The sequence below is a fragment of the Populus nigra genome, chromosome 15 (assembly GCF_951802175.1).
Source record: "Populus nigra chromosome 15, ddPopNigr1.1, whole genome shotgun sequence".
Classification (NCBI taxonomy): Eukaryota; Viridiplantae; Streptophyta; class Magnoliopsida; order Malpighiales; family Salicaceae; genus Populus; species Populus nigra.
Window position 1 is genome coordinate 1,644,866 of NC_084866.1, and position 24,806 is coordinate 1,669,671.

At 34.1% G+C, this 24,806-nt stretch overlaps 4 protein-coding genes across 5 annotated transcripts; 3 read left to right on the plus strand and 1 right to left on the minus strand.

The window, feature by feature from the left end:
- The first annotated feature begins 1,368 nt into the window (after positions 1 to 1,368).
- Positions 1,369 to 5,735, plus strand: LOC133674955 (protein PHOX1-like). The gene is made up of 3 exons (XM_062096263.1): positions 1,369 to 3,835; positions 3,944 to 4,193; positions 5,417 to 5,735. Exons 1-2 carry the CDS (start codon positions 1,828 to 1,830, stop codon positions 4,090 to 4,092), a joined length of 2,157 nt encoding a protein of 718 aa, XP_061952247.1. The 5' UTR covers positions 1,369 to 1,827; the 3' UTR covers positions 4,093 to 4,193; positions 5,417 to 5,735.
- Positions 5,736 to 7,578: 1,843 nt separating this feature from the next.
- LOC133674158 (uncharacterized) lies at positions 7,579 to 9,935 on the plus strand. Its single transcript, XM_062095163.1, has 5 exons — positions 7,579 to 7,968; positions 8,161 to 8,248; positions 8,610 to 8,869; positions 9,154 to 9,267; positions 9,345 to 9,935. Exons 1-5 carry the CDS (start codon positions 7,768 to 7,770, stop codon positions 9,783 to 9,785), a joined length of 1,104 nt encoding a protein of 367 aa, XP_061951147.1. The 5' UTR covers positions 7,579 to 7,767; the 3' UTR covers positions 9,786 to 9,935.
- A 1,629-nt stretch (positions 9,936 to 11,564) lies between these two features.
- On the plus strand, positions 11,565 to 14,479 carry LOC133673715 (uncharacterized). Its single transcript, XM_062094588.1, has 8 exons — positions 11,565 to 11,813; positions 11,902 to 11,986; positions 12,106 to 12,174; positions 12,414 to 12,526; positions 12,683 to 12,794; positions 12,902 to 13,045; positions 13,673 to 13,847; positions 14,115 to 14,479. Exons 1-8 carry the CDS (start codon positions 11,762 to 11,764, stop codon positions 14,238 to 14,240), a joined length of 876 nt encoding a protein of 291 aa, XP_061950572.1. The 5' UTR covers positions 11,565 to 11,761; the 3' UTR covers positions 14,241 to 14,479.
- A 1,167-nt stretch (positions 14,480 to 15,646) lies between these two features.
- On the minus strand, positions 15,647 to 23,177 carry LOC133674760 (protein TOPLESS-like). Of its 2 annotated transcripts, none has more exons than XM_062095982.1 (26): positions 22,976 to 23,177; positions 22,333 to 22,426; positions 22,016 to 22,195; positions 21,813 to 21,926; positions 21,540 to 21,698; positions 21,188 to 21,323; positions 20,916 to 21,036; positions 20,706 to 20,797; positions 20,474 to 20,615; positions 20,263 to 20,372; positions 20,119 to 20,188; positions 19,949 to 20,022; positions 19,746 to 19,841; positions 19,566 to 19,661; positions 19,345 to 19,469; positions 19,019 to 19,253; positions 18,745 to 18,909; positions 18,608 to 18,670; positions 18,313 to 18,447; positions 17,721 to 17,831; positions 17,427 to 17,609; positions 16,935 to 17,063; positions 16,763 to 16,858; positions 16,412 to 16,603; positions 16,161 to 16,327; positions 15,647 to 16,013 (listed from the first exon to the last, which is right to left on the minus strand). In XM_062095982.1, the coding sequence occupies exons 2-26, from the start codon at positions 22,410 to 22,412 to the stop codon at positions 15,827 to 15,829; spliced, it is 3,258 nt and encodes a 1,085-aa protein (XP_061951966.1). In that variant the 5' UTR covers positions 22,413 to 22,426; positions 22,976 to 23,177; the 3' UTR covers positions 15,647 to 15,826. The 2 variants fall into 2 exon arrangements, with proteins under 2 accessions (XP_061951966.1, XP_061951967.1); XM_062095983.1 differs by having other exon boundaries at positions 22,333 to 22,444.
- Between the last annotated feature and the right edge of the window lie 1,629 nt (positions 23,178 to 24,806).

Below are 24,806 nucleotides of genomic sequence, written 5' to 3' on the forward strand. Positions count from 1 at the left end.
TTTTTGAGAATTCACTTAAAAAAAGTTTTGAGATAATTAGTTCTTAATTAAATCAATTTAAATCAATCATGTTTATTAAAATAATATTTTATTATATATTAACCTGATCATGTTTATTATTAGATTTTATCAAGACAATTAGGTTATTAAAACCTACCAACTTAATTGAATTTTATTAAACAAATATCTTAATTAAAAACTTGATTTAAATTAAAATTCAGAAATTAGATTTTATAGATCAAATCCAGTAAATTGTGGGTGTTTGGTATTATAGTTTAATCTATTTTTTAAAGTGTTTTTCAAATTGTATTTTCTCTGAGAAAATATTAAATTAATATTTTTTAAAAATATTTTAATAATTTTAATGTAAAAAATATAAATATAAAAATATAATATAAATATATTTTTAATTAAAAAATACTTTAAAAAATCACTACCATAAACACAAACCACTATTTTTCACTTTCTTTCTTAAGCACTGCACAAAAAATGGTAAAATCCACCGAATCTTTGCAGGCAGGGCAAAAATGAATTGGAAAGCAAATAGTGTCAGCCTCTAACAACACCACAACCCCGCGTTGCCTTACATTATTCAGGTGGCGCGTTACTCCACTCCCCAAAATTGGCAAGTATAGCGACTAACATAGCGTTTCTCTCGAGTAACATTGACTTTCTTCTTCTCGGAGAATGAACACGAAATCCCAGGATAGAAGGAAAAAAAGGGGTAAACTATATTTTAGCCCTTATAGGTTCAGAAATACTTTACTCTGGACCCTGTTTTCTAAACGTTTCCAAAATTATCACTTTATGTACAAAACAAGTTGCAATCTAATCCCTGGTTTAGTTGTTAATTAGCAAATCAAAACTAATAAAATAATTTCCATACAATTTTATACATGATAAACTATTACAAAAAAATAAAAAAAATAAAAAAGGGGCTTGATATTGTTTTTTTCTCCATTTAATGGACAATGAACACATTTGAACATTTTAAAAGATTAAAAAATAGATTTGTCTGATAAATACTCTCAATGAACTTGTTAAGAGGTAAGTTATTGTTAATTCATGGTGGTTAAATGTTATAATAATTAAATAATTTTGAATTTTCATCACATTTCACCAATCCAATGATTAAATGCATAGTTAGTTGAAACCTGATGGTGTTTACAACAGTTAAAATTTTTGGAATTCAAAATTCTCTATTTATTATTACATTTAATTACTACTAATTAACTTCTTAGCTTTTCTCTTAAGAAAATTGTAAACCATGGGTATCAAAGTGAAACATTTGTGAATATATTGGGTTGCAATATAGTTTACCTGAGAAAAAAACAAGAACAACCTTTTAAGAAAAATAAAATGTCCTCCTTTTTTGTCACAATTGTCTCTGGAACCAAAATCCTCTCCGTTAATACACAAACGCACATTGTCTGTCTAAAATTATAGCCACATAAGGGTAGAAAGGTTGTGTCTTTTTCTTCATTGCAGCTATTTTGAATTGATAAAGTTTGTTTAAATTCCATCCAGTTTTTGCTTGATTCTCTGGTTTGGCTTCTCTGTTTTTAGTTTGTGGGTTTTGGTTAAAATTTCTTGAAAAAATTAGAGCTAATACGAAAGCTTTGATTTTTAAAGGTTTTAATCAAATTCCCATTTCCTCTTTCTCTTGTTTCTCTGTTTTTCCTTCTGTTTTGGTTGCTTTTTTTTTTTAATGATTAGCAATGTGGGTTTTGATTACAAAACAAAATCAAAATCAAAGTTGATGCTACAGCTTTGATTTTGCGAAGGGTTTTATTAGATTTATATAAAGTTTATAAATTTATTGTTTAAATGGGAAAGCCAACTGGTAAAAAGAAGAATCCGGGAACGGAAACGCCTCCGGCATCACCGAGAACGACCATTGACATGAGGCAAACCAAATCCTCAAAGGCCTTTGATGAAGACACAGCAGTTTTCATCAACATGTCGCAAGAACTCAAAGAAGAAGGCAACAGGCTCTTTCAAAGGAGAGACCATGAAGGTGCCATGTTGAAGTACGAAAAAGCCCTCAAGTTACTGCCAAGAAACCATATTGATGTGGCTTATCTACGCACCAACATGGCTGCTTGCTATATGCAAATGGGTCTTGGTGAGTATCCTCGAGCAATCAGTGAATGTAATTTAGCTTTAGAGGCTGTGCCAAAATATAGTAAAGCTTTGTTGAAAAGAGCTAGGTGCTATGAGGCCTTGAATAGATTGGATTTGGCTTTCAGGGATGTTAGTAATGTTTTGAGTATGGAACCTAATAATATGATGGGTTTGGAGATTTTGGAGAGTGTTAAGAAGGCAATGAGTGAAAAGGGTATTACTTTTGATGAGAAATTAATTGTGATGGATAGTGTGGTGGAAACTGGGGTGGCACGTTTGCGTAAAGTTGTGAAAGAAAAGGTAAAGAAGAAGAAGAAGATTAGTGGTAAAGGAGAGGAGAACAATATTGCTGGTGTAGTAGAAGAGAAGAAGGTGGAGAATAAGGACAAGGTGGTTGTGCGGGAGAAGGTGAGTCCTGTTGCTAAGGATAAAGAGGTACATATGAAGACTATTGAGGAAGAAAAGGTGGTTACCGAAGATGTTAATGTGGAGAAAGTGATATCCAAGACCGTGAAGCTGGTTTTTGGCGAGGATATTAGATGGGCACAATTACCTGTGAATTGTAGTATTGGATTGCTGAGAGACATAGTTCGGGATAGGTTTCCTCGCTTGAAGGGTGTCTTAATGAAGTACAGGGACCCTGAGGGTGATTTGATTACAATTACCACTAACAATGAATTAAGGTTAGCTGAATCATCAAGTGATTTGCAAGGGTCTCTCAGGTTCTATCTTGTTGAAGTCAGTTTTGATCAAGAACCAGCTTATGAGGGGATGAAGAAGGAAGAGGAGGTGCATGAGGATGTTAAGAAAACGAGTGAAGGTGTAGAAGTTGAAAAAGGTCCAGGTGGTATTGATGATTGGATTGTTCAATTTGCACGATTGTTCAAGAACCATGTTGGGTTTGATTCTGATTCATGCCTGGATCTTCATGAACTAGGGATGAAGTTATACTCAGAGGCAATGGAGGATACTGTTACTAGTGAAGAAGCCCAGGAACTTTTCGATGTTGCTGCTGATAAGTTCCAAGAGATGGCAGCTTTGGCTTTGTTCAATTGGGGAAATGTTCACGCGTCAAGGGCGAGGAAACAAATCTTCTTTTCAGAAGATGGTTCAAGGGAGTCTGTACTTGCACAGGTCAAGAGAGCATATGACTGGGCCAAGAAAGAATATACGAGGGCTGGAATGAAATATCAAGAAGCTTTAAAAATCAAACCGGATTTCTATGAAGGCCTTCTTGCTCTTGGGCAACAGCAGTTTGAGCAAGCAAAACTTTGCTGGTACTTTGCGATCGGGAGCAAGATTGATTTGGAAAGTGGACCTGCCGAGGAGGTCCTGGATCTGTATAACAAGGCTGAGGACAGCATGGAAAGGGGTATGCAAATGTGGGAAGAGATGGAAGAGCAGCGTTTAAATGGACTATCCAAATTTGACAAATATAAAGACCAGTTGCAAAAGTTGGGTTTGGATGGCCTATTGAGAGATCCATCCCCTGAAGAAGCTGCAGAGCAAGCAGCAAACATGAGTTCACAGATATACCTCTTGTGGGGTACCATGCTGTATGAGCGTTCTGTTGTGGAATATAAGCTAGAGCTACCAACTTGGGAAGAATGTTTAGAGGTTTCAGTAGAGAAGTTTGAACTTGCTGGAGCTTCTCCAACAGATATAGCTGTTATGATAAAGAACCATTGTTCAAACTCAACAGCACTTGAAGGTAAGTGCAAATACCACACATCAATGCTTCTTTATGTTAGCAATTTATATTTGAACCATGGAGAGGTTCAAAATGTATATTAATGCTAACATTCTTCAATTGTTGCAGGTTTGGGGTTCAAAATTGATGAGATTGTACAGGCATGGAATGAAATGTATGATGCAAAGAGGTGGGAGATTGGTGTTCCTTCTTTCAGGCTAGAGCCATTGTTTCGTCGAAGGGTTCCTAAACTTCATGATATGTTGGAGCAAGTTTGATTTTTCTGCTGATACTAAAAAGATGTTTAGGGGCATGGAGCAAATGCTTCAATTTTCATTTCCTCATTTTGCAGAAGTTACCTAACTACAAGTCAAGATAGGTATGTCTATTTCTGTTACTCTACTTCTTAAACTGGAGAATTCCATCTTTACATGATCTTTTAATTGTTTGAGAAACTGGACTTCCTGTTTTAACATGATCTAGTCATAGGCTCAAACAATGGCATGCTAAACACAAACTTGTTACTTATTTAGAGAATGATGAGTTGACTATTCAGATTCAGTTTCTGTTTGAATCTATATGAAGAAGTGGCAAATGTTAACAGGGATGGGATTTTTAGCTAGCATACCTTAGGAAAGGGGATTCATAGCAATATATGTGCCTGCAAAATGAACTTCAATGTGTCACAGAGCTGAATTCATGGCATCATAGGAAGTAGAACTTCAAGTTCTGAGGAGGAATGTGATAATATGGAGGTAGCATCTCCTTAAAAAAAAAAGCAATTTAGAGTAAAGAGAAGTGTCTAGGGTATTATCAGCAAAGAAACTAGCAACCACCTATACCCGGTGTCATGTCATATGAAAGCAGAATTGACTTATTATTTGTAACACGAACTCCTGAATTTATTTCCTGTTTGCTTTTTTCAGACATGAGGTCATACTCTGGAATTGTAATTTATTTGTTGTGATTCTCATGCACTAGGTAGAAACTTGACGTTGGAGACTATTTGGTTAATCTGAGCCAGCTGAAAAATGAGAACGACCCCCTGTCCTTGGGGTTCAGGGCCATTTTATTGACCTTGGATTGCTGGATAAGATACCTTTCAAGATGTGAAATAGGATTTGCATTTAGTTCATGGAGAATTACTACTGCAGCTAGGTATTGAATTGGTGGAATTAATTAGGGCATTGATAGTGCAATGTCTACTAACAGGGTCATGTTATTTAATGCCATCCTTGACATGTTGGGGAATGTAAGATGGACAGGATATTCTAACTCTTTTCTTGATTTGCATTGAAGATTTCTTGGTGTCTCGAAAGGCTAGGGATTGAAACTTTTGTTAGTACAGTGGAGGATCAGAATGCATGCTTCTATTTATTTGTTGGATTTCTATCTGGAACTTTTAACTGGATTGAAACTTTTGTTAGTCCAGTGGAGGATCAGAATGCATGCTTCTATTTATTTGTTGGATTTCTATCTGGAACTTTTAACTTAATGTGCTCGCCTCTTCAGTATTCAACTATCTACCAAGTTACCGGTTCTGCTACACCTTAACGAACACGATACTGACAAGACTTGCTCTTTGGTTCTTTGTGATTGCAGGTATTTTTTAGTCCTATACTCTTACATCCAGCACGTTGTTTGCTCTGGGGGCAAATAATGGACGTCTGTGTGTATTCTTGGTTTGGAATGTGAGTCAAGTTTGGTGATTGGTTATGAAGCTGGTTGTGTAAGCCACTTTTGATTTTCTTTTCATACAGTGTAGTTGCTGCAATTCACAGCTGATTGATTTATTCTCAAACAATAAAAACCATGTTGTTCTTCATTTGTAGAGGCTCTGTGCCTGCTATAGATTTGATAGTCTGCACTCTTGTATAACAATTCATTCCTTTTGTATGAAATAAAACAAGTCTTGGTATAAGTGGTGTTCTTGCATTGCATCATTCAGTCTCTCTCTCAAGTCTCTATGCTAGCCTGCTTATTTGCTGACACAATGTGATGAAGACAGTTTGAGGCTTGACATGAACAGCCCTAGAGGCTCAGCTCTGTCCTTTGCCCTTGAAAATCCTTGAGAAACGCAAATAAGAGTTGAATTGAAGAATTTTTTAAAAATAATATTATTTTAATTTAAAGAAATTATTTTGATTGATCTAAATAAATTAATTAATCTGATTCATAACGTAATTGAGCCCGAATTCATATGTAATGTGTGGTAGGCTTTAGCTATTAGGTTATTTCCGAATATTACACTAAATAATATTTTCTTTTAACTTGATCACATCATGTATTTGGTTAAAACTTGGGGAGAAATTGGTAATTTCCCAAGGATCGATTGTTCATATGTTAATAAGAATAATTTTATGGTTTCCAAAATGTTTTCGGATGTAGTTTCTATTAAATTAATATATTTTAAATTGGGATTGGTGGGGCATTATGCATTTCACCAAAAAAATAATTTGGGAACCACATAAACCACCCACATAAATTTCTATGATTTGTTTTTGTATTTCAAGCTTTTTTAAATAATTTCTTGAAGTTTTATGAATGTTTGATTTTAATAAGATTATAAAAATTCATGAATTTAAAAAATAGTTTCCAACCTTGAAAATTTTTGAATTATTCTATAAAGTAGATTTAATTTTAATAGTGTTTGTGAAATTTTTCATGTTAAAAATGATTTTTTTTTCATGAGAGATAGCGATTTACCTCACAAGTAAAAAGTAAAGCATAATTATAAAACTTGAATGGTCTAAAAATTAATATTATTTTGATTTTTATTAAAATATTATTATTTTGATTTTTTTAAAAAAAATTCTAAAAATTAACATGAATTGAACCAAGTTTACTATCCTAGCCCAAGACTTCAGTCGATCCTCTCGGGCCTTACAATTATGAAGTATAGGGCCTCAACTTTTTTAATTAAAGGGCATTAAAAAAGAATCCGAACATTGTAAGTTAAAGCTCGTTTGTTTTTAAGTTGCAAAAAAATTTCTAAAAAAAAAATGAAAATTCTTTATTTTTTTTGTTGTTTTTAGGTCATTATCATGTATTAATATCAAAAATAATTTTTTAAAAACAAAAAATTATTTTGATGCATTTTCAAATAAAAAATATTTTTTAAAAATTTCCTAACGATTATTTAGAACTAATTCTCTAATGTAATTAAATTTAATTATAGTGTTTTATTTGAATTCAATTAATAAATAAGTTAAATTCACATATTAAAAAAAAAATTCAATTCATTTTATTTTTTATATTATCATTATTATTTTCATCTTATTTCTTCAAATATGTTTTAAAAAAGAGGACTAGATGAATAATTTTAAGAAAGTTAGTTTTAATATTAAATTTTTCTTTATTGTATTGTAAATAAGAGGTATTGACTCTAATTTACTTTTATAGTACTTTTAGAGATGGAATGCTATTTAAAATTTAATTCTTAACACTCTAGAAAGCTCTAAACATGAGATTTTATTAAAGTTTTTTAATTAAATTTAATTTAGATAATTTTAAATATGTCGTAATATAATATCAAACTAGCTCTTAGAGTCTATTTAATATTATAATAATAGTTATTTTTAAAGTGATTTTTATTTAAAAATACATCAAAATAATATTTTTTGTTAATTTATTTTTAATATTAGTATATTAAAACAATGTAAAAACATAAAAAATAAAAAAATAAAAAAAAATAATTTTTAATTTTTACAAAAACAGTTTTAAAACAAATAACGAAACTTCATTTTCATGCACCGAATTTCATGTTTCCATTTCTCGGTGGGCCAGTGTTTGAAAAGAGTGAGCCTCTCTTGGGAGGATGAAAGAAGAACCAGACGGTGGCACTTTCGCCCATACGTTTCCTTTCTCCTTGCATTTTCTTTGTTCCTCAAAGCATCCATTATTCTGGGCCTTGTTTGTGATTTTTGTTTGCTGCAACGTTTTTGTGTTGTGATATGGAGGAATCAAAGCAAATCAACGTTGAGATATCAAGGGCAACAACAGCAGAAGAAGCACAAGGAAAAGGGTTAGTGGATGGGATAATGGAGGTTCAAGATGTCACAGAATCCTCAGGACCCCTTCAACCGAAGAGTCTTAACGGACTAGCCTCTGCCTCCAATTCTGCCTTTCGCCAGCGATTTGGGTTTAAGGAGAAGGTATTCTCTTGTCTTGCCAAAAAATAAGTGGAAAATAGTTTAGAGATAAAGTTCTGTGTTTTCTTTCCCTTGTTAATTTCTAGTTGTAATATTCTATAATTATGCATATTTTAGACTTTTTTTTCTGGATTGTGCATTGCATGTTGTTTTTCCGATCATGATGTTTGTATTTGTTGTTTTGGTCTATTGCAGTCGAAGCTGGAACAGGTGGTAATCGAGGTAAACTTCGATAGTTCGAAGGCTGGCTACCTTGCCTTGAAACTTGTAGCTGAAATTGCAGGTAAGCATAGCAGTACAGAGAATTTGCATTGAGCCTAATCTCACAACTTTAATTTTTAGGTTGAATTGATTCTCTGACAAATGAGAAATAATTGGATAACTTGCTTAATAGCCAACTGGAGAAGCGCTTTTAGTCTCTATATTTGAGAATACACTGACTATTCAAAAACCAAAAAAAAAAAAAACCTTAACACATAGCCAATCCAATCTAATTCGGGTTCCATGCTTCCATGCTCTGTCGTTGTTAGTTGTAGTAATGGTAGTTATACAGGCAATATGTTGATGTTTTTTTTTGTGTACAATCAGGAAGTTCATTAAGTTATTTCTTCTTGTTGATGTGTTTATTTTGGGGAAATCAATAGGTGTGGAAAGTGTGGAGTTAGGAGGGCCAGATAGGAACCTATTGGAAGTGATAGGAGATGGAGTCGATGCCCATCATCTTGTAACCTTGCTACAAAAGAAGTTTGGAAATGCAAAGCTAATAAGCATGGGTCCTGTGAAGGAGCCGAAGAAAGATACCATGGAAGATGAGCCAGTCCTGATCAAAGAAGAGGAAAATGAGCCAATGTTGCAACGCCCTGTTTCATCATCCATTCCTCATTGTCTTGATCCTATCAGTGAGGTTGAATGCTACTACTGACTCTCATGTACCCTTGTTCCATTGTTTTGATTCAAGATGAAGTAAATAAAGTGTAGTTTAGGCGTTTCAATGGGCAATGTTCTTTACGATGATAACTTTGTTTGAGAATTGGCGGCCAAGCTAGTGACAATGGGTATTCAATCCTTACAAAAGAAGAAAAACAGGATTTAGCATCTGAAATGTGCTTACTTTAAATGCAAATTAAGTTTGTAGAATTAAATTGTTCACTTATCATTGATATTATTATGTTGTTTGCAATGGTACAGTCTGTAGTGGATATTGTTGAGACGGAGAAGCTGAATGGAGCAATGGAGATGGAGATGGAAACAAAGACAAAAACTCATAGTAATCTCGGTCTGGAAGAGAGTTCATGTACAAGTGTAAGAACTGCATTTTAGTTAATACTGAAAAATGGTGCTTCTATAGTGTTTGATGTTCTATATAATTTGTCGTGTAGAAAACAACCCAGTGGACTCTACTAATAACCAGCTTACTTCTAGAGGCTATATCTGCAATTTTTGATCAGCTGGGTTATGCATTAATTAGTATGGCGATGGCATTTGTAGCTTTGCTTCTTTCCGTTCTTGATCTCATTTACAAGGCTCGAGAGAATGGCATTACATGTGATGGGAGGAGCCTGCTACCCTGTTTTTATCGCCATTCAAGTCATGATTTCCAGAATCGCAAGCCTTTTGGTAGTCTTGTTGAGTACTTTGGATTTGCTGGTGCTGTCTGGCAATGCTCTTACACAACAGTAGGGTATCATTATGCTCGTCGGAACTTGGATAATCCAATCAAAATTTGTCTTCTACCTTTCATTTTTGCTTTGTGTGTGCTAATTTCTAAGTTAGTTAAGAGTGGCCAACATGAACCATTGGTTGAACTTAAACCCACATGAGAGGTAATTTGTTTTTAGCAGATTAGAATATCATTTAATTGCATTAGTGTATGTATGATCTAGATGAGGTTAATAATGTAAACGAAATTCAAATTGTTCACACTAAGCTGAAGAGAATAGAGTTCAAAAAAAGGGACAATATTTGGATCATATTGTAAGGAAATGTCAACAGTGCCAAAGGGAGTACCCCCTGCCCTCTCTTGATAGTTGAAGATCCTTGTGTTAAAGGGATCATTCTCATGCATATTTCCTTGCTCTGATGGTTTGCAAGAGTTCAATGGAACTGCATTAAAAGTTTACAGGGTTTTAGAGATGGTGTTGCTGGTATTCCATTTGTGCAATCCCCTGAACGTAATCTGATCTGAGCTGAATATGATGGAAACAACTCTCTGGGCCCTGTCTTGGTCTTTGCTCTTGTATATCCGTAAGAAACGAAGAAAGGCTTCCAAGATTTCCAAAAATTGTGTTCTTACGATCTCTCCAGGATGAAGATGTGAACCTTTTCAGTGCTGTGGACAGTTTGAATGATTTCTCAGATGAAAATAAAAAAAAATTCCACCAAAGTTATCATCCTGTAACCTTTCTATTTTTGATTATTCTGAATCTAAAGTAGCCAGAACTAAATTTTCTATTGATAGCCTTGGGTATGTTTCGACTACTCTCACAACTAGCCCTAAGCGGTTTTTCACACATTTTCAAGAGAAGTAACTGCTAAAATTCTAGGGCATCAAATAACAACAATTGTTTCACTTCGAAAATCAATCGATAAATCTAAATATCAAGGCATTACTTTGGAGTTTGGACTTTTTGGTGCTGTCTGGCAAATTTAAATTAAATTTTGACATTAATATATTAAAATGATCCAAAAATACATAAATAAATTAACTTCAAGTAAAAAAAATTCAATTTTTTAAAAAACATGATTTCCCAAAACAATATAGCTATAATAATCCAATTAAAGTGTGTCTTCTACCTTTTATTTTCACATTGTGTTGTTGTGTGTGGAATGTGCTAAGTTTGTTAATAGCAGATCACATGAACCATCAGTTGAGCCTCAAGGTTATGTAGGTGGAGATCCTTGTGGCATCAAGATATCATTTTCTGCATTTTTTTTATTTAGAGCTTGGGTTATTACATCAATTCAGATTTATTATATATTTTTTAAAAATAATATTATATATTTTTTATAATTTTTTATATTTCATTAGGTTAATTAGGTTACAAATTAATTTTTGAGTTATCTGGATTTAGATTTAATAGAGTCAATAAATAATAATAGTTAAAATTTAACATGATTTGAGCTGTTTGTTTTTATGTTTGAAAATTAATTTTGAAAAAATTTAAATTTTATTTTATTTTTTTCTTTGCTTTAAATTAATATTTTTTTTTTGTGTTTATAGATCATTTTGATATGCTGATATTAAAAATAATTTTTAAAAAATAAAAAGTATATTATTTTAATATATTTTTAAATAAAAAACACTTTGAAAAGTAATCGTAATTACACTCTGAAAGCAGGCTAGTATAAATTTAAAAAATACTTTAAAAAATATCTATAACCACGCTAAAAAAATCTTTTCAGGTAAAATGTAGGTTTGTTAAAAAAAATTAATTTATTTTAATTTTTATTAAAAAATATTTTAAAAATTAATTATTATAATACCAAACAGTAAATCACTACGCGGGCTTAATACGAGGCAATGATAAAATTAAAAAAAGAAAAAATTACATGAATCCAACGTGGAAGCATGTCAGGCATCAACTCCACACAATAACAATTCACCAAAATCCAGTGGATCCTCTCGCACTCCTCTACCGTCGACTTCACTGCCTGTACTTTAATCTCTTTCATTTCTCTCTCTCGAATAAAAATAAAATAAAATAAGGAACTCTCTCCCTTTCTTTTAGACTATATTTTTTTCTCATTAATTAAGAAGAAAAAAGAAATTAGGGTTTTCTTCAAAATTCTGAAAAATATGGATAAAATCAGAAGACCATCTCATGCCGGCTCTTGGTACACCGACAACCGTATGTCCTCACTCTCTCCCTTACAATTTTTATTATTTTTTTGAATCAATTATATTACTTTTATTTTTTATTTTGTTGTTAATTTCAGCTAAAAAGCTTGAAGAAGAGCTTGAGGGATGGCTAGGTGCTACTGGATTAACGAAATCTCCTGATGTTCGCGGTGTTATTGCTCCGTATATTACTATTAATCCCTTAATTTTGCTCAATTGATTGTTTTTTTTCTTTCTTTCTTTTATAATTAACTTGTTTTTCTTTTATTATTTTATTTTGGATGGCAAAATGGAGATTTTAGACATGCAGGTTACTCTTATTCGGGGCGTGCTGCTGCTTATGCTTTTGGAAATATTGACCCTACTAACATGTTAGTCAGAGAGTTTATTTTCTATTTTATTTATTTTTGGATTATTTATTTAATTTTTGTTTATACACACACATCTATATAAATAAGTTTTGTTATAATGTGGTGTGATTGTGTGGAAATGTGATACAGTGGTAGTGTTTATGTTTCTGGGTATCGCATTTTGAGGAGAGTGATTCTGATGGGGAAAGTAATGATTTTTTGTTGATGATAAGCGAGAATTTTGTTTTGTTTTGTTTTAGCACACGGGTATTCCTTCTTGGTCCGTCACACCATTACTATACACCAAAATGTGCTCTTTCAACGGCTACAGTTTACAAAACGCCCATAGGGGACTTACCTATTGATTTGGAAGGTACTGTTCCTGCACAGTTTGGTTTTTTATTACGTTGGAATGCAAGTTTTGAATCATCATTGAAATGGATTAGTTCGTTTTAGCTTTCACTGTTGGTTTGATGTTCTATTGGTCCATGTGATTGAACTAATTATGTTCATTTTGGATCCTTTTCAGTCATTGAGGAACTTAAAGCCACAGGAAAATTTGAGTTGATGGATCTTCAGGTTGACGAGGCTGAACATAGCATGGAAATGCACTTGCCGTATCTTGTTAAAATATTTGAAGGGTAATTTCTGCTGCATAGAGAATTTCGCTATGTTGGTTTTGTTTGTGGCTCAACTTTACTGATTTATTTTTCTGTGTTTTGTTTATTTATTTCTTCATGGATTGCAGGCATCCAGTGAAAGTTGTACCCATTTTGGTTGGAGCTCTTAATACTGATAATGAGGCCATGTATGGCCGCTTGTTGGCAAAATATGTTGATGATCCAACTAACTTCTTTTCTGTCTCTTCAGATTTTTGTCACTGGGGTTCTCGGTATGTTCCATTATAATGATGGTTTCATGGTACTTTTCTCCTTCTAAATGTCTTTGAATTTATAGAGGAGGTCTATGATGGGGATGACTCTTTAATTTGCTTCCATCCCACACATACACTTGTACTATGGACAATACTGAGTAACATTTGTTAGATTTCCTTTTCTTTTTCCTCATAATCAAAATTGGAGGGTTGATTTTCTTTTTTAAACTAATGTTAGCAATGCTTTCCTCAAAGCCTTGCAAGATCTATTGTTCAATTTGCTTCTATTGTATGTCTGAGAATTTCTTTGAAGAACTTGATTGAATGTCAGATGCCTTTGAGCCCACTGAATACATTATGCGAAGAGGTCTTCTAATCTTTAAGATGAATGGATCTATATTTTGTTCAGTTAATGAATTAGAGAAAAAAAATGTCATATGGTATTTGATTATCACTGTATGTTGTCCATTTTTGTATCTGTATCTCTGTAAAGCATGATATTCAACAATTTGTGCTGATTGTTTGTTTACTCACAAGTCACAACCATGCACAATATCGTGTTGTGGTTCTGTTGAAATGCATTTGGTTCACCTTATGTATTTAACCATCTCATCAAGCAATCTTGACCTGTGTTTCCTTTATTAGGTTCCATTACACACACTATGACAAGAAATGTGGGCCCATACACAAGTCTATTGAGGCATTGGACAAGATGGGCATGGACATAATTGAAACAGGGAATGCAGATGCATTTAAACAATACTTGTCGGAGTATGACAACACTATCTGTGGAAGGCATCCAATTAGTGTTTTCTTGCATGTAAGTGCCCAAATCTCTTGAAGTTACCGAAATGGCTTGATTTCAGCACCATAAGATGTTTGCAGTGTCTTTACAGCTTTTTCTTCCATTTTCTGTAAGGAATTTCTGCCAGCCATGTTCTACTTCTATTTGATTGAATAATTCATGACAATTGCTCACACCTATCACAATTTTGTTTTAAAACGCTGTTAAAAACTTCTGGATATATTATTTCGGGACTTTTAGTTTCTATTTTGCCATTTTGTTTGACATCTATGATACTTTCAGATGTCGAGTAATTGCTCGACAAAGATAAAGATCAAGTTCCTCCGGTATGAGCAGTCTAGTCAATGCAAAACAATGAGAGACAGCAGTGTCAGCTATGCATCTGCAGCGGCGAAGGTGGATGCTTGAAGTTGGGATATGTAGCATTTCCAATTTACTTGAATCTGGAATATTGAGCATTTCAAATTTACTCGTGTGGAGGCAATTGACTTGAATCTGGAATATTGAGCATTTCAAATTTACTCGTGTGGAAGCAATTAACAATTTAAACTTCTTTGAATTGAATGTGTGGTCTAAATTTGAACTCGCATCTGCAAGAATCCATCTTGCTATGCATTCCCTGTTTATAGAGTGAAGTTAACAGTGAAGCCTGATTCCCCTTTCCTTGTTTATTGTTCCAGACTCCATTTCAAAATTTTAATGTCAACAGGTGAGTGCTTATGGTAATTCAATTGCTTTGGGGTGGCAGCGGCAGGGATGTGCCACCATTGTCGTGTACTGGAAAAGGCTAACCAAGGTGGCATAGCTCTTGACCGAAATAGGCTAGGATAAGAATAAAAATCCGAGTAAGAAATGATAGTTGTGGTGGTCAGGGGAGTAGAAGAGCGCAGCTAGTAACTTCCGACTTCCGTGACACTCTTAATAAGAGCCAAGTGTACGCTGGTGGAAGGTGAGTCTACCTGAATCCCATAGAAACCGACCTGAACTAACTTGAATGCGTAGAAAGTAGAAAATTTTTAGAACTAATTAAGTTCAGTTAAAACTTGAAAGAAAGAAGTCTTGAGTTGGGTATGCATATTGCTTTACGATCTAAATCTGAAATAAATAACTAACTTTGAAATTTTTTAAAAATTATGTGTATTATAGCTTTCAATCAGGTTCGAGTATGAAAAATCCATATCCGATGGAGTTCGAGCTAGATTATGATAGTTATTTTAGATATGAGTTTAAATATAGATAATATAAAATCCGATCCAGGGTATCCATTACCATCCCTAGATGAGATGGTCGACATAAATGCCCATTTCCTCTTGTAACCGAATCAATAACAGTTCTTGGAAATTCAGACGCTGCGATGAATAGTTTGGAAGTGGGCTTGCCCAGGCAGTGAATCGCAATACAGATATGGACGCTGTAGGTTGTCGAGCAATCTCTCCATATCCATCAGGTTCTTTGGCGAGAAGATGGTTCAAGATCGGAGAATTGTTGGCTTTCAAAGTCTCGTTCATTTTGGACTATATTTGACTTCATAGACATAGCATGGCTTTAGATAAGTTTATCTTGACGAATACGGCTGGAAAAATAAAACAGAAGACGGGAAGAGTTGTTTCCCTTTGCGTACGATCATGCACAAGCACAACAATTAGAGGAGGAGAGGATTTAGCAGAGGACAGTTACGGTTGCAAGCAGTAGCTGATCACAGTTGTGCATGCCATCATGCAGGTGCATGATTTGTCAGAACCACCAGGCATTGTTTCTGTGGACGGCTAGGATCAGTGACTGCATGCAGCCACTACTCTCCGTGGCAAAAGCTCTAAACACTAATGGTAATGCATTTTATTTTTACAGACTACGGCATATCTTATTGGATGATACCATAAACGACTCTTTGGTATTCGTTACATAAAGATACAGAAATACACATACAGATGGCCGGCCAATGTTTCCATGTTCGCTAATTTAAAACACAGTTTTCATACGCTGAAACTGAATTATCAATAATTAGCCTCGGATTCGGCAGGTGATTTACTTGCTGATCCATTTTCATCGGCTGTCAACACACTCCATTTACCAGCAGAAATCGGAGGCTCAAAGACTATAACACCACCATCTGTCAGTCCCACTGCAAATTGGTTTGGTTCCTGAGGATGTGCGGCAATGGCAATCGGATACACTCCCACACTACAGCCACAAAAAAAAAAGCTCATGATGGTATCATTAACTAGTTACGGGATCAGATACTTGATAGAACTTGAAATAAACACAACTATAAATGTATGAGATTGGACAGCTTCTCTGTCTCTAATTTGTTTCATGAGAGTGCTTTACCTTGAAGTGGGGAAAAGGTAGGCAGTTGGATTAATCTGACAATATAACTGAAAATCTGAGGCATCAAATATAGAGACAAGTCCATCCAGAAAGCTGGCATACACCATCTGGCCATCGCATGAGAATGTTGCATGGGAAATTGGTGTTGCAAAATCTCCTGGAATCCACTGTAAACATAAAAATAAATTGTCAGGTGAGTTGAATTACTGAAATACACCTTCTTGAGAGAGAGAGGGGGGGAGAGAGAGAACCTGCTTCACACATTCTAATTTTCTGGCTTCATAAATTGCCAGGTGAGTCTCATGTACAGAAAGGAATTCTGTCTGATTCTGATGAAACTGGATGTGGGTATCTGTTGATAATGAAAAAGGTATTCTTCCATCGGGAATCTGCAAGAATGTGCTCCTCTGTTTGTACCACCCTTCAACATTCCAGACAAAAATCTGCAGAAGAATAAAGAACATGATTGTACAGGAGCACTTCAGACAAATGACAGAGGTCAAGGTATCATTTAAATAAACACATTTACTCTTGGAAATGACTTCGAAATCATCATCAAGGAAATTCAGCATTATACATATCTCGTATAATTCAACACTAACCTGAGCATCTGCTCCAGAAGAAACAAGTAAATTCAGGTCATTAGAGAAGGTTAGACCAGAGACTCTCTTAGAATGACCCTCAAGTATGGTAATGACCTGCGAGTATTAAGGAGATGATAAAACTTGGTTTTGCTCGAGTAAAGCACTGGATCACATCAGGAGAAATGCATACCTTAGCTGAACGGACATTATATATTAGAATTGTGGAATTGTCTCTCCCTATAGCGAGTATGTTGTTATCTTGAGGGTGGAAAGCAATGCAAGTTGCTGCAGGTGGTGGTTGCATGATGGACAGCATCGTCTATTAAGTTTAAGAATGTTCAATTAAACATGCTTGTAAACTACCAAAACACGTGAACAAATCAAAAGATTTGAAAACTTTGCATGTAAAAGATGGTATTTTATATTCATAAGATGATGTTCAATAAAAAGTGAGAAAACCACCTATGGAAAGTATTTCAATTTCATAAACAATAATTTAAACCACATAAACTTAGTACAGTTCGGAAATTATGACAAGTAATTGGAAGATTTGTAGTCGAATTGAATATGTAAAGATATCAAAGTATACATGACAAACAAGATCACACAGGGCTAATAAAATTGTGCACGGATCATTTAGAACTTCATAAATTTGTAGACTGCAAATGGAAGCTCATGATACCTTGAATTTCAGCAAATTATACAGAGAGATTCTCCCTCCGGATGATGACATAAGATATGAATCATTCCTGGACAGGGCAAAGCAGGGAACTGTCTCTTCAGGGTTGCTGCCTGTAAGGTCATTTGTCATCAGCCCTGAGTAGCTCCTGGGTTGCCATAGTTGAGGGGGAACTTTTGCAGCTGCCTGCCATTAAGGTTTCATTGCAATAGCATTATTAACAGCAGTTAACACTAAATTTAAAAGAATAATTTCAAATGCAAAATAGAAATGGTTTGAATCTCTAGTTTTGCTCACCGTGTCACTCAAGTCAAAGTCATTCTGTGGCCATTTCCAATATAAATGAGTGGCATTTGATGTTAATGCCAAAATGGAGTTACCTGCGTTGTTGTAAATGAGCCTTGATATCTGCATTTGTGAAAGATAAAAGTTACTGAGAAACTTCTCATCCTTACACGGTATATTGGAATTTTTCAGCATATACATATACATATATATATATAAACATTTGAGTCTCTCAGATCCTCAAGCAATTGAATCGGTATCTCCAAAAACAAAGATGTGTTGCTTTTGAATATAGAATATAACAATTTCAGATGGGTTTCGAAGCCTTCCAGTTTTCAAATTTGTACACGTGTTGAGAAATCTCATCCTTCACATCCACTGCACAGAGATCAATTTGCAAAGCAAGAACCAGCAAGAAACTTAAAACTACCTAGAAACCCAAAGGAGGAAAAAAAAACAATCTATGATCATAGTCAAAACATTTGAAAATGTGTCTACATCTGCAGGACTTCAAAGATGTGAGGCAGAAGGAGCTAACAAAAAATCAAAAGGAAAAAAAAAATGAAAAGAAGAATTTAGCAGCTACAACACAGTACAGTCCAACCTTGTTTGCTTTCATATGAGAAGGAAGTCGCAGAATCTGGCACTGAGAAGGGCTGTTTAATTCAATGAGCCTCCCACTCTTTGACATAGTGTCTTTTCCAGTAATTTTAGATTTCACTGCCTTCAGGTTTCCATTCTGTAGAAGATTAAAACATTGCTTAGTACCCCAAACTTCAAAGTAATTTCCAGAGTCATGACAAGTCCTACCAAAAGATACTACTGTATTAAGTAAAAAACAACTCATCATGTCATATAAGATATAGCATGAATCTCTGACAAAACCAAGAGTTACCCACTTTTGCAACAGCTTCATCTGCATCTTGAGTAGAGTCACCTTTTGAAATTGCTTCACTTACAAGCTGAACAAAAATTAAAAGCATCAGAAAGAGATCTATATTCTATCGCTAGTCATGACTGTATTAAATATGCCCACCTTCTTAAGAGTATCAGAGAAAACTCTAAACTCATCATCCAAGCAATTTTCTGTTGTCAGCAGTGACTGAAGACTGCCATCTTTTGCCAAGATTTTGATCTTGTTGTCATTTGCAGAAACAGCCAACAGCGTGCCTTCCTTGTTAAATCGAACACATGGGTTTGCCTTCACATCAGGGGTGAAAGGAATTATATGAGAAACTGAGACCACTATTCTTTGTAAGTGGAATATTTGATTTTAATTCAATCAAAATTACCAGTCATAAGGAACTTACTGGTAAGCCTCCCTCTGCATCAATGGTTGTGAAAAGCTCAATTTTGTTCATATCCCAAATTTTGATCACATGCTCGTCACCAGCAGCTAAAACCTGGTTCTTCATTATGTCAAACTGCACTACACTTGAAGAATTCTTTTGCAATCCTAGATAGGTTCTTTTTATGGCACCTTCAGAGTCATCCCATTCAACAAGAAATGACTCTCCACTTCTGCTGGTCCCGCATGAGAAAAGCCTACAAAGTTTTTGATTGCGACATGATTTACCCTTCATATATAACCAGTATGTGAAACATTGAAAAGGCAATTCAGACCGAGTAAATGAACCTTCTATCACCACTATAAGCCATTGATGTACACCCCAGGCCAGGAGCATCATAATCTACTCGGGCTCCTAAATTATCATACAGCCAAACTTTTATGTTCCCATTCACTGATGTCGCAAAGACAAACTGAAGCAGAAAAAGAAAAGAGTAAAGGTGGAATTATCATCAGTCTGAAACAATCAATGTCGCCACAAGTACAAAAGAACCAATAGCGATACTCACATGAACATTTCCCTTGCTATAGGGACAGAGAGAATAAACAGGAGCTTCATGGCCCTCAAAAGTATACATTTTGACACCGTCAGTCGCATCCCATGCCTTTAATGGTCATCAGAAAAATATCATCACTTTCTTTCCAAGACAGAGAAAACTCTGTCTAATTCTGATGTAAAATAAACCAACCTTAACGATCTTGTCATCACCACAGGTAATGACCAAAAGTTGTTTGTCAGGGGCAGAGAAGGTTAGGTCATTTACACCACCAACATGAGCATCAATCTAGATATAAGAAATAAGTTAAAGAATAAGCTTGATATGATAAATATCCAAAGAATGAACAGCAAAGCCGAAAATTTGGTGAAGAACATAATATGCTAGAAAGCTACCTCCAATTGCTGCCGCGCATCTTTGGCTTCATTATAAGAATATATTTGCACCAAGTGTTTTGAATAAGCAACCCCTGTTTAAAAAAAAATAAGGTTAAATTGATGAACAAACATATTCCAAATGACAGGATATTATTTCCCCTTGTCTTCCATTATCTTTAAAAACTTACCAAACAAACCGCCTTCTGGGCTCCAAGCAACACGATTAACAGAAACACTAGGATCCTTAAGCAAAGTTGCCTGGATATATGCAGATCATTCATAGTTCAGAACCATGATTGTTTAATGGAAGCATGGTATAGAAGGTGACGAACCTTGAACATCATCGAACATGCTGCAATATCCCAAACCTTAAAATTCCTTGAAAGCAAACTTTCCCCTGAACTAACTTCCCACAATCCAATGTCCCCCACAGTGGTTCCAACTGAAGTATCAAACCATCAGTTTCCATGAGTAAACAATCAGTTTAAATAGGGTGCTTATCCCAAAATATTGAAGAAAAAATATATATCCTTATGAATAAACCTAGAAGAACAGTCTGTTTTTCAGGATGAAAATCCATGCTTGTTGGAGATGACCCCTCATTTAATATCCTAAAAACATTCTTTGGCAAATCATCAGAAATGTTAACAGAGCTTTGATCAGGAAGAGAGGCATCTGATATTTCCTGCACGCATGAAATCAATGACTTAAGAAAAAAAATTATTATTGATATTTACCAATGTTTCAACAAAAAGAAATGAAAAATTAAGCTTGCCTCATTGGAAGGCCTTTTTAGGTTTACAATTCTGTTTTTAGGAATACCGCTGTCATTTACAGTAGTATTATCCTCCAAAACCTCTATCATAGCTGCAACAAACATGGAATAGATAGTTAGTGATAAAAGGAGTTTTTTTTCTATAACCACGATAAAACTGCTTTCACAGAAGGTCAAAGAAATATTAATGAGAGAATCACAAACCATTACCTATGTTGCTTGGAACTCCAAGAGACAACGCTTCACTTGAAATTGAAGAGTGGGCCTCAGAAGATGAAGTAGAATTTGAGGCTGAGGAAGTTGAAACTAGCATTGATGTTGTTTGAGAAGGCTAGACAATAACACTGAAGCTCATTAGAAGGATTATGTACGAATACTGTTAAAAGGATAATCAAGCTGGGTTGGTTAGGAACCATACTTGAATCCATTATTGGAAAGGGAAAAATAAAATAAGAACGATCATTGTTCTTCTTGTGTCATACCAGTGGATTGCTATCACTTGCTGCTGAAAATAAATTATCATCCGATGGTATTGGTACACAGATGTGATCCACAAAAAGGGTTCTTATATCAGGATTTGGCTGCGGATATGCACAATGCATATGCTGCCAATTCAGACTGTCAGATTAAATGCAAAAATCAGTTTTATCTGAATGACAAATAGACATGTCTAGAAATTCTGAAGAGAATCCAACATGCATATGTGCATATAAAAGTGCACGTACTTGCATGTGCTCTATGTGCGTAACCAGAGCCTGCATTCAGTTTGTGGCCAGGTGTATTCGAGTTGTGATGTGAAATTGAGAATTAAATGAAGGAAAAGAAAAAAGGAACCTTTGGTTTATGAGACGCCGTAGCCTATGATTTGCAATGTTCGGAAATTCCAATTTGTCACGCAAAAGGGGATTTGCTTCAATAACTTTCTTAAGCTCAACCATCATAACTTTTCTTGCCGACTCTGCATCACTATACATAGAGAGTGACTCATGGTCCCTGTTCAACAACGAGAGAAATTAATCTTCTTGTAATAAGCTTAACATGCTGCTCCTATGGAATGTGAATAATAATAATAATAATAACAAAAACATATATACCATAGATTTATACCTTATATTATTTAATGTCAAAAGCAAAGTCATTTCCTTTAATAGCTCCTCGTTGTCTGGGGCAAAAGCTTTCAAATCCTTCATAAGGATGTCTAAAGCCTTGGAACGTTCATTGCTGTAAAATCAATTAACAAATTATAAGTAGAATCGATGTGACATACATAATGCGTGCACAGTGATTGTGAAAGAAAGAAGCAGCCTTACTTGTCCAACACCTCAAGGAATTTCTGCTTCCTAATTTCAAAATAGATCTTTGTCGAGTATCTGTTGTCATCTAATTTTGTGAAACAAGAAAGATATCTCTCAGCCTCATCCCAGTTGCCACTGCGTATCATGTCCTCAAAAAACTTCATGCTGAAGTAATAACCACTTTCACGCTCAAGCCTGGGCCGATGATGAAAGAAAGACAAAAAAGGTTGCACACAGTCAAACGATTCGTTAAAAAATTGCATAATTCATCTGAAAGGGTCTGAGATTCCCAAGATTGTGTGTGTTAGAGAGAGAAGGAGAAAGTAACATACATGCGAGCAGTTTCTTTGAACCCTTCCTCGTCTAAGAACTGTGAGATTAACAGGACAAGATCTTTACAGAGAGCAGCCATTGTCACCTGAACCTCTAAATGAGTCCAAAACACTGAATTTGTTAAATTAAAATGATAAATAAGATAAGCAATAATGCTAGCTTATTTAAATCATCAAGAAGATACTAAATCAAACTTTGCAAGTTCTAGCTGAGAATTTAATATGAACCATCCATACACAAAAAGTGAACAAAAACAAAACCCCATAACTCTTAACTCAAAAAATATAATTTTCTAGGACACCAAACAAAAGATTTGAGTTTTGATCCAGTGGGCATGAGCCCAAGACAAACCAAAATGATAAAGATGATCATCTGCTCAGTTATAGACAACTCTCTCTCCTGTCTCCATCAAATTAAGAATAAATTAAGCAAAGAAATTTGATGATTTTCAAACAGAAAACAGTAAATCAATCAAGAAATTCTGGGTTCTTAACTAATCAAGACGGTACCTTTTTAACTAAAGATCACTAAAACTAAAGCTAAACACCACTTAACAAGATGAAAATTAGCAAACTTTTCAAGATATAAGAGATGGGCATCAAAGAAAACCAGAGAAATGAGCAAAGTTATGTGTAAGCTCACCAGATAAGTGAAGAAAAACAAGTAAATTAGATTGACAGAGAGAAAGATCAGTGAGTGACCATGACTTTTAGCTTCAAAAAACAAAAGCGTCTCTTTCTCAGTGTTTTCTTTACTTTAAAAGCTGAATTCACACCCTGCGTCGAAAATGTCGTGTGCTAAATAGCACAAGACTGGCGATGTGTACGAGATGATAAGTACATAATTTGATAACTGATAAGTCCTCCTAGATGATATGTGATAAGACAGTTGTTATAGAAAACGTAGTGGGGTCCATTGAAAGACAAGTATCGTTCATTCAGAGAGTGCCACGTCAGGTTTTTGACACGTTATGCAAATTCTTCATGTTGTGCCAGAAACTTCCTCCAAGAAAAAAAAAACCTCGGCATCCCATGCTTAATTGTAAAAACACCGACTGGCTCGTAGGGTAAACCCGGACCTAAAAAACCCAGGCCCGAACCGGTCCCAAGTGAAAAAACCCGGTCTTGAACCGGTTACCACCCGACCTTAACCAGATGATTTTTTTTAATTTAAAAAAACACAATATTATTTTTAGTCTTAAAAAAAAATGGGAAATCCTACATGAAGATAATTTTGTTTAACATATGCCACTCATAGCATATGTCATATATCAATAAAGTGTTTCAGATGTTGTTTGTAAAAAATTAAAAATTTTTTATTAAAATTAATTTTTTATATTTTTATATTTTTTTAATATATGAATATTAAAAATATTTTTAAAAAAATATATATTTTTTAAAAAATACCCATCACTATATTTACAAACAATGTAAAAATAAAAAGCTAAGAAATTATAATAGAGGAACAAAATAATATAAATAATTGTACAAGGACATTATAGTCCGAAAATAATTTCATGCTCCCACTTAAAAAAAAAGAACCAAACGAAGCCAAGTTTGAGTGTGTAATTATGAATATTTTTTAAAGTATGTTTTGTGTAAAAATATATTAAAATAATATTTTTTTATTTTTTAAAAATTATTTTTAAAATTCACGCATCATAAAGATTTAAAATATATATATAAAAAAATTTTAATAAAAAAATTAAATTTTTTAAAAGTACAGATTTACCCCAAGAATATTATTATGCTGAAACACACTCACACGTACATGTCTTTGCTTACCCTTCCTCTGTTTTACAGACCAAACTAACCTTAAGAGGCAAACGACATCTGTCAAGATCTTGGTTGTCGGTAAGCCTTGAATTTGTAAGCTGGAATCCACCACATCGCCAACACATTCGCAACATCTCTACTTCTCCAAGCATAAAACTCTCCATTATATAAAAGAATTTATGTTCTTGAAGCAAAATTTAACACTCAATCATCATTTTATATTTGATGTCACCCTACAGAAACTAAGGGAAGATCTCCAGACATAAAGATTTTTTCTTGTCAAGTTTTGATAATCAATATTTTTTTTAATGGATCACATATATTACCCCCAACATCTAAAATAGTGTGTTTATAAGAAAAAAATATTTTATTGTGATTTTTTATGAATTTAAATTTTAAATTATAGTACTGGAAGTATCTCCCCGTATTCTTGTTAAATTTTGATAATTAAATTAATTTGTGTTTTTCTTGTGAAAATTATTAAATTTAAATGAAAATAGATCTTAAAAATAACTTAGATTATTGAATGATCAAATCAACATAAATTAATTATTTTTATTAAAATAATATTGTTTTTTATAAAAAAAATTCTCAAAATTGATCCCATCAAGTGGGTTTTGCCGAGTTGTAAATTAAGTTTTAGCGTCTAAATATCTTTTTCTAACCAATTTAAAGCCGAAGTCAAATCAGACTCAAGG

Coding starts and splice junctions, on each gene's coding strand:
- LOC133674955 (XM_062096263.1), top strand. CDS start 1,828: ATGGGAAAGCCAACTGGTAAAAAGAAGAATCCGGGAACGGAAACGCCT. Junction 3,836..3,943: donor AAACTCAACAGCACTTGAAG/GTAAGTGCAAAT, acceptor CAATTGTTGCAG/GTTTGGGGTTCAAAATTGAT.
- LOC133674158 (XM_062095163.1), top strand. CDS start 7,768: ATGGAGGAATCAAAGCAAATCAACGTTGAGATATCAAGGGCAACAACA. Junction 7,969..8,160: donor GATTTGGGTTTAAGGAGAAG/GTATTCTCTTGT, acceptor GGTCTATTGCAG/TCGAAGCTGGAACAGGTGGT. Junction 8,870..9,153: donor GTCTTGATCCTATCAGTGAG/GTTGAATGCTAC, acceptor GCAATGGTACAG/TCTGTAGTGGATATTGTTGA.
- LOC133673715 (XM_062094588.1), top strand. CDS start 11,762: ATGGATAAAATCAGAAGACCATCTCATGCCGGCTCTTGGTACACCGAC. Junction 11,814..11,901: donor CTCTTGGTACACCGACAACC/GTATGTCCTCAC, acceptor TGTTAATTTCAG/CTAAAAAGCTTGAAGAAGAG. Junction 13,046..13,672: donor TTTTGTCACTGGGGTTCTCG/GTATGTTCCATT, acceptor TTCCTTTATTAG/GTTCCATTACACACACTATG.
- LOC133674760 (XM_062095982.1), bottom strand. CDS start 22,412: ATGGCTGCTCTCTGTAAAGATCTTGTCCTGTTAATCTCACAGTTCTTA. Junction 19,842..19,948: donor ATGCGCGGCAGCAATTGGAG/GTAGCTTTCTAG, acceptor TCTTATATCTAG/ATTGATGCTCATGTTGGTGG. Junction 17,064..17,426: donor ATAATTTGCTGAAATTCAAG/GTATCATGAGCT, acceptor TAAACTTAATAG/ACGATGCTGTCCATCATGCA.